We start from the raw sequence: 8,584 nt of genomic DNA, 5'->3' as shown, positions 1-8,584 counted from the left end.
GATGACCTAAAGTGATGTAACTGTGTGTGTGTGTGTGTGTGTGTGTGTGTGTGTGTGTGTGTTTGCCTCTCAGTAATATGATGCAATGTGTTCAGATCACAGCAGTGTCCACAGAATCTCCGGACTACAGCCAGTGTATAGAGCTAATTATGACCCAGTGGTCACAGTAGGTCTCGGGGGGGGGCGCTCTGTTGTCACAAACACAACACACACTCACCTGAGCTGCTGAGTAGCTGAGGTGATTATCTCAGTAATTGGTCCAAGGTTGTAAACAGCTCGGTTTCTCCTTAGTCCTCTGAGGAGTGAAACTTTGGCCTGTTAGCAAACACATTAACAACAACTTTATAAGATCAGGGGTCCCGCCGACTGCTCTCCTGCCGAGGGTCCTGCCAACCCTATGTCCTGTCCCGTTGGGGGTCCCGCCGACTACTCTTCTGCCCGGGGTCCCTGCCAACCCTATGTCCTGTGCCGATGGAGGTTCCGCTGGGGGTCCTGCCGTCTCCGTGTCCTGTCCCGCTGGAGGTCCCGCCGACTACTCTCCTGCCGGGGGTCCTGCCAATCCCGTGTCCTTTCCCGTTGGGGGTCCCGCCGACTGCTCTCCGGCCGGGGGTCCTGCCAACCCTATGTCCTGTCCCGTTGGTGGTCCCGCCGACTGCTCTCCTGCCGGGGGTCCTGCCAGCCCTGTGTCCTGTCCCGTTGGGGGTCCCGCCGACTGCTCTTCTGCCGGGGGTCCTGCCAACTCTATGTCCCGTGCCATTGGAGGTTCCGTTGGGGGTCCCGCCGTCTGCTCTTCTGCCGGGGGTCCTGCCAACGCTATGTCCTGTTCCGTTGGGGGTCCCGCGGACTACTCTTCTGCCGGGGGTCCTGCCAACCCTATGTCCTGTGCCGATGGAGGTTCCGCTGGGGGTCCTGCCGNATGGAACGGACCATCGTAAGGGGGCCGCAGGAGAGGGCAAGGGCATCCCCGGGAAAGTTAGGAGGCCGAGCATGAAGGCGATGACCGCGGCCGGGAAAGTCACAGGGCCGAGCATGAGGGCGAGGACCGCGGCCGGGAAAGTCACGGGGCCGAGCATGAGGGCGAGGACCGCGGCCGGGAAAGTCAGGAGGCCGGGCTCAAGGGCGAAGACCGCGACTCTCAGGGGGCCGGGCTCGAGGGCGAAGACCAGACAGCTCCAGAAGCCGAGCAGAGCCCGGTGTCGGCCGAACAGGAATCCGGTGGGATAGGCCTCGGCAGGATCCCCAACGGAAGAGGACCAGGTGTTGGTAGGACCCACGGCAGGACAGGTGATGGCGGGGCCTCCAATGGCACGGGACATAGAGTTGGCAGGACCCCCGGCAGAAGAGCAGTCGGCGGGACCCCCAACGGGACAGGACACGGAGCCGGCAGGACCCCCAGCGGAACCNACTGTGGCTCTCAGGGGGCCGGGCTCAAGGGCGAAGACCGCGACTCTCAGGGGGCCGGGCTCGAGGGCGAAGACCAGACAGCTCCAGAGGCCGAGCAGACTCTGCTCGGCCTCTGGAGCTGTCTGGTCTTCGCCCTCGAGCCCGGCCCCCTGAGAGTCGCGGTCTTCGCCCTTGAGCCCGGCCCCCTGAGAGCCACAGTCTTCGCCCTCAATCCCGGCCCCCTGAGAGCCACAGTCTTCGCCCTCGATCGCGGCCCTCTGTGAGCCGTAGTCTTCGCCATCGAGCACGGCCTCCTGAGAGTCGCAGTCTTCGCCCTCAATCCCGGCCCTCTGTGAGCCGCGGCCGTCCGCCCGAGTCCCCCTTTTTGAACCCTGCCTTGCCCCCGGGCCGTCCGCCTGAATCCCCCTTTTTGAACTCTGCCTTGCCCCCGGGCCGGCCGCCCGAGATCCCTTCCTGGTCCTCTGCTGTGCCCCTGGGCGGTCAGCTCAGTTCCGTCCTCCTGACCCCCTCCACCCACCCTGGTGGCCTAGTGATGGCCCTTTTTAATCTTCCAACATTTACAGACAGACTGAGGTACTGGTACATTCAAGCTCTCTCCTCTAGTTTCATTGATATCACTCCTTTGCCATGCAGTATACATACATAGCCATATGTGTTTCCTGTGATATTACAGTCTGTGGGCATGCTTGGGTCCATGGCAGAGATAAGTGAACGATTCTGGTGGTCATAAAGCGAATGGTCCAACCTGTGTAACGTCAGCAACAGAAAGTCTCCCAGGACCAAAGCCACACAGCTGGGGTTGCACTGGTAAAATGTTAGCTAAATGATAGCTGAAGCATAGTCCATCTTCCAGCCTCCTGCAGTTGTTTTCTACATTGGATTGAATCCAAACACTTTTTTTTTTTCAATTAGTGAACCAATTTCTTATCAAACAGTAATTTTGTCACTTTAACATTTGCATATTCATTTGTATTAAAAGATATTCAGATAGTCAGGCTAGCAGCGCGGCTCTTGGGATTGCAGGTTGTTTGGCCAGTTGGTCAACCCCTTTATTTAAGACTGAAATAAGGTATTGTTATCAATTGGATTCATTGTGATTATGTAGATAAATGTATGTTCCCCAAAACCTCAAACCAACTAGCTGAAGATATCTAGACGAAGAAGTCAGTTATTTCAGAACATTTTATTTGTTAATGTTTCACTTTTCATACTATTTTTATGTCTTTTAATATTATTCCTTATTCCATCTTGTATTTATCTCGAGCTTGCTCTTTTTCTTGACTTTATTTGATGTGTAAGGACTATGTGAAGATACATAAGTAGCCTATGTCTGTTACTTTCAGATACATTATAAGTGGTTAAGGAGCACCAGCTAATGGCTAATGGCTTCGCAGCAACAGGAAGCCCACAACTCACTGAAGAGAGGGCACTCTCAGAAGAGAATGCTTTTTACAACACCACAAAAAGCTTATTAAAGGATTTTAGATGTTAGAGGCACATTGTCTTCTGTTTTGCCCTTTTAGTTGGGAACTTCCTTCATCTTTTCACCACGAGTATGAGGGTTCAAGGCAATGCTTCCAGGCATATAGATCAATTTTTGTCTGCCATTGTATTATTGCATGAATGTCCATTGTTTGAAAAAGTAGCATTTGTTGATTGATTGGAAGGCATGTATTTTATGACACACATTCCATTTGCTTGTTTGTATAAAGGATAATACAGTTACTCACTGTCGAAAAGTAACTAAGTACACTTACTCAAGTATTGTACCTAAGTACAGTTTTGAGGTACTTGTACTTTACTTGAGTATTTCCACTTTTACTCAAAACATTTTGAATGCCAGGCTTTTACTTGACACAGAGTCAACACTGTGGTATTATTATTTTTCACTTAAATAAATATCTGAGTACTTCTTTCCCCACTGCATTTACTGTATCGTTAAAGGTTTTATTTTTAGTATTATTATTTATTCATGTTTTTTTCAGTTTGAGCACAGGAAACGAATATGCAACAGTAATCTGAGATAGCAAAATGACACAGGGTGCAGTAACATTATGTCCTTTTGATATTTTAAATTCCAAAGTCTGCCCCTTATAGTGGTTGTGTCCAGAAACATGCTGATTTATATATTATATATATATATTTAATCCTCTGGAGCAGAGAGAGAAGCTGATGATTATTGTTACTTGTCGAATGCACTTGTAAGTCGCTTTGGATAAAAGCGTCAGCTAAATGCAATGTAATGTTATTGATTAATGCATCAGTGTTTCTTAGGGTCAAACACACTAAACTCACAACTTAAAATGAAAGTGTTTAGTTTATTTAATAAAAGAGCACATGTTCAATGTGAAAAGTGACCGTAGATAGATTACTTCAGTTGCAATTTGGTGATATATATATAAAAGAAAATTAAAAAGACACCTTGAATATCAGGTGGGGCGTGGGGCTCCGTTGGCAGTGTAGGGGAAACACTGAAGGTGATAAGATGGGGGGGTACCTTGGTTGGTTATTGGCTAATGGATACACAAGCCAAAAAAATCGTTATGACATCATAAAGTGGCCAAAATCTGATCAGCTCATTTTCAGACAGGTTTTTATATAAATGAATCAGGACAAAAAGTGAGCAAATAAAAAAAAAATTAACTTTCAGAATCTCTTTACACAGAGGGGACACATGTTTATGTATAAAATACATGAAAAAGTGGATTTTTCATAATATTTGACCTTTAAAGACGTTTTTTTTGTATTGCTAGGTCCATTAATCTGAATCCATAATGTTATAGCTGTGGTAAGAAGTAATGTTTCCCTGTTTCACAACTCCTAACTGTCCATGTGTCCATTCTTGTTGCAGGGTATGGGGAGATCTATCCAGTCACCTTGAAAGGTAAAGTTGTGTGTGTGCTGTATGCCATGGTGGGCGTTCCCCTCATGCTTCTGGTCACCCTTGATGTGGGCGACTTCCTCGCCATTCTGATGTCCAGAGCTTATGTGCGCATTCACGCCCTCTTCAAAATCCTCCGCTCCCACTCATGGTCACCTTGGAAGGCTCGGAAAAAGAGGGAAGAGGTCTCAAGCAACCTGGCCCTGGAGGAAGGTACTTTTTTTTTTAGCCAGGACATTGTTGTCCGTGAACCCCTTGACATTCGCCAGGTGCTGCACAGCCAGGCGGACGTACGGCACAAGTCCATACACCTAGAAAACAACAAAGAGATCTTTGAGAAAATTCTCGCTAGGGAGAAATTACTGAGAAAGGGCCCACTGCTCCGAACCCTCTCCTGCCCAGAGCTAGACCGGCTGCCCCCCCCACCCAGAGGATATGCCATATGGGACTTTACAGGGTTGGGGAATGGAATGGAAAAGCTGGATGTACCCTTTGTCCTGATTCTTTTCATTGTATTTGCCTACATTTGCTTAGGTGGTTTGATTCTGCCCTTGTGGGAAGCAGAGATGAAGGGCTTTGATCCCTACTACTTCTGCTTCATCACACTCACTACTATTGGTTTTGGCGATATTATGCCTAAGCACCCTAAATACTTCATGCTTACCTCACTCTTCCTCATTGGCGGCATGGCCATCATGTCCATGGCTTTCAAGCTAGGCCAAACACGAATTGTAAGCTGCTACCGCCAATGCATCAAGTTCATCAGCAGGGGAAATGTAGAGTTATTCAAAAATGAACAGGGTCACTAAGTAAGCAAGTGAATCTCAGCCTCATCCAAGAACTGTACAACCTCAAAGGCCTGGTTTTGACACAGGTCCAGACAGGAGACTGTGGGAACTTGTTCAGAGCATTCTTTGTGCTAGCTGTTTGGTTATAAGCATGAGCAAAATAATAAAAGTGAGCATGTGCCAAATGCTTTTGCCTATTGAAGAAGGGTGATATTTAAAAATGATTCATATGAAGAATCTATAGAGCTATACTGTTGATCAGAGGCGTGGACTAGAGTCACATGACTTGACAGTAGGTCAAGTATACTATTAACAGTTTTTTCAGCAAATGCAAACGTTATCTTAAAAGCTCCGCTCCGGCTTTTAACGAGGAGCCACCCAAAATGAAAGAAACCAGGAAATACCCATACCAAAATACAGAGTCTTTAACAGAAAAGGCAAATTGCGACATTTGAATGGCCCCTAATTGTGCGTTCACATTTTCGCATTGCTCTAATCACTCTAATTGCATTGCTCTAATCGCATTGCTCTAATCGCTCTAATTGCTCCAGTTTCACCGTGGCTGTCAGCTGTGTTTACTGCGTTTTTCAAACAAGACGCGCTGGCGAGGGGACGTGGCTTATCTCAATGTAGATACTATGTAGATACCAACTACAACAAAATGAACATATTTTACAGTGATTTAATTGTAATACACGTTTCCATATCATGCCGAACTAACAACATACTGATACCGGTTTGTAAGAACCATGAATTAGTGCAGACAAGACTTTTAAAATGCGTGCTTTCTGAATGCTGAACGGATCGATCAGGCTAAGCTAACGTTGTAGCTGCTCCGTCCACACCCACAACAACGTCATACAGACAGAAATAACTCAAGGCTCATTGGCGTACACGATTAGCGTGGCCCCCGTCAATCGCGTCATTCATGTCATTTGCGCCGCCTGACCGAATTGCGTATATCCGCATTTACATTGACATAACATGTAATCCTACGAATTCCGTATCAGTCCGTGACGTCACAAGGCCCAGAAATACTTTTTCCCATTGACTAACATGGGGAAAGAGACGCCTGTAAATCAGTGGATGATTACTAAATAAACTACCCAGTATTAACTATGTCATAGCCCTTATTAGAATCATCCCTTAAAGTTGTAAAATGCACTAAAAGCCGAATCTAGATTGATTTTCTCTCTCCATTCATTCTAGTGAGCCGAGAGCGGGAGCCCGAGGGGCGGGGCTTCAACTGCGCATGCTCTACGAGCGTACATACGGGTACTTCTGCTCTGACAGCCAGGCATGACGGGGACATCTGTGACGTATTGCTCTAGAAAATCTCAGGCCATTTTGTCCTCATGCGCCAATGAGCAGCTCTCATAGGAAAGAACGAGACCCCGCCTCCGACGTAAAAACGTTTCTCGTTCTTAATATAGACTATATTTAGGGTCGATATGGTATTGACTTTATTTTAAAATAGCAGATCTCTTTGACCGGCTATAGTTTTTCGTCCTTGGTGAGCGCGTGTCTCTGCCTTGGAGCTGCAGAACCCCTGACCCGTCCTGTAACACGGAGCCCGTTTCTTAAACCATGCTAAATGTATGTGTGCATAAAGCTGAGTTATGATCAGTCATAATAACACCGAATGTGGTTATGATCCAATTGTTTACCGTGAGATTTACAGCATACTTTTGGCCATAATCGCGCAGCCCTAAAAATGAACTGAGATTTCCACACATTTTACTCTATTCTAGTATGCAGACCAATACAAAGCATGTACACATTTTTCACGTATTAACAAATGAATATGTAAAGTAATTCAAGTTTAATGTTACTTTTAGAACCATTATTTGTTTACTACTTTTATTTGTATTGTCTCATTTGGTAGCATCAATGAATGCATTTGATACAGATACAGGAGCAGATTATGTGATGTGCCACCACTTCTTCTACTTCTTCTTCTCTTTTCTACTCATAGGCGCAACCTTGTGGCAAAAACTTGCAACAACATTAATACTGCTTCGAGCACAGTGTGAATGTATATGTGAATGACATTAGAAATGATTAGGAACAACACTAAATACAAATTATTGATTATTGAAATTGATTGTGGGGTCCCTTATAACGTGTTGTTCAGAGTGGAAATAAATATTCTGTTCAAATTAATCAGGGATCTTATTAATTAAACTCCTTCTGAATTAAACCGTCACAGTAGCCTAACTTTACTGTTCCCTAAAAAAACATGTTACTTTATCAGATGAGAGAAAATGTATTAAATTATTAATATGACTAATAAAAAGCAGTTTGATGTGAAGTTCAAGAAGGAACAACTATGCATTTACTGATTTTGTATTTAATTTTTGTATTATTATTTAGCTATGTTACTCTTTAGTAAGGAGCAACTTGTTAAACAAATAAATACAATTTATCAAAGCATTCATGATTTTCTGTTAATTGAATATAGTATTATTCTGTTGTTGCATGTCATTACATTTGGTGAACAGCACATAATTACTTGTTAAAGACTCGGTTTTCAAAGTTTACACTTGGGCTTGCCCATCCTGACTTGGGACTTGACTCGGGACTTGAGCGCAAAGACTTGAGACTTCCTTGTTACTTGCAAAACAGGACTTGGGCCCAATCCCAAACCACACACTACACCCTACCCCTACACACTCCCCCTCCGTGACTGAGTAAACTCCGTGGAGTGACACATGAGGCTCCCTCCTGTCAGATGATGGGAGTAAATCCTAGACTGTATATATGGAGTAAATACAGCGGCAAGCTTTGGGACAAACTCCCCTCTCTCCGGCAGAAACAGGAAATGCCGTAACTGTATGTAACAACGGTTTCAAATCAGCATCTCTTTGACAAAAAATGTAAATTAATAACTCAAATAAAACTCCAAACATCTTTAATTGTGTAGTTTTAAACCTGATGTTTATAAGCCTCTTAGTTTTTGCAACAATCTGTAAATATACACAACTTTATAATAAAATGCACACATTTACCTTTTTCTAGACTAAACACAGGTATGATCCCAAGTTTAAAAAATATGAGGTTATCATGAGGTTGTTAACATCGCAATTTATCAGTGAATGTTTGCTGGAACCACTTGTAAACAGCGTGTTTCCTGACGGACACACACAGCGTTGAGACCGGTCAGGAATACAGAGACCGGTCTCCAGTCAGCACCGCTGCAGACTCGCTGTTTGAGGGCTTGATAGCCCACTCCTCCACACCGCTCCACACTCGTTGGTTTGGAACAGCACTTAATGTGGCGGACCCTCTGCGCGAACGCGCAAACGGAGGGGTAGTGTGTAGGGGTAGGGTGTAGGGGGCAGGCAGTTTGATATTGGGCCTCAGTCCCACCTCTGCTGTTCATACAACTGCATATCTGGCTGCAGTATCTAGCCAAGCACTGATAATGAGTACTCTAATAGTTGCACTGTGCCTAAAGTATTACAGAGGATGGATAAAAGTCAGAATTCAGGATTTGTTTTTTAATTTAGGA

The 8,584-nt window shown here is 45.3% G+C and overlaps 1 protein-coding gene and 1 long non-coding RNA gene across 2 annotated transcripts in view; both read left to right on the top strand.

Annotated features, from left to right (window-relative positions):
- The window catches only part of kcnk18 (potassium channel, subfamily K, member 18), a 14,727-nt gene extending 9,633 nt beyond the window's left edge, over positions 1-5,094 (top strand). The window contains exon 3 of the mRNA XM_010785394.1: positions 4,256-5,094. Coding sequence (XP_010783696.1) covers positions 4,256-5,094 — 839 coding nt within the window. The remainder of the gene's footprint in view (positions 1-4,255) is intronic.
- LOC104957736 (uncharacterized) lies at positions 987-1,475 on the top strand. Its single transcript, XR_799693.1, has 3 exons — positions 987-1,077; positions 1,285-1,290; positions 1,441-1,475. It is a non-coding gene; the product is annotated as an uncharacterized lncRNA (long non-coding RNA).
- Positions 5,095-8,584: the final 3,490 nt, after the last annotated feature.

This window comes from Notothenia coriiceps, unplaced genomic scaffold (assembly GCF_000735185.1).
Source record: "Notothenia coriiceps isolate Sejong01 unplaced genomic scaffold, NC01 NC01_scaffold00027655, whole genome shotgun sequence".
Classification (NCBI taxonomy): Eukaryota; Metazoa; Chordata; class Actinopteri; order Perciformes; family Nototheniidae; genus Notothenia; species Notothenia coriiceps.
The sequence above is the reverse complement of the archived record's forward strand: the minus strand, read 5'-3'. Positions and strand labels throughout refer to the sequence as shown.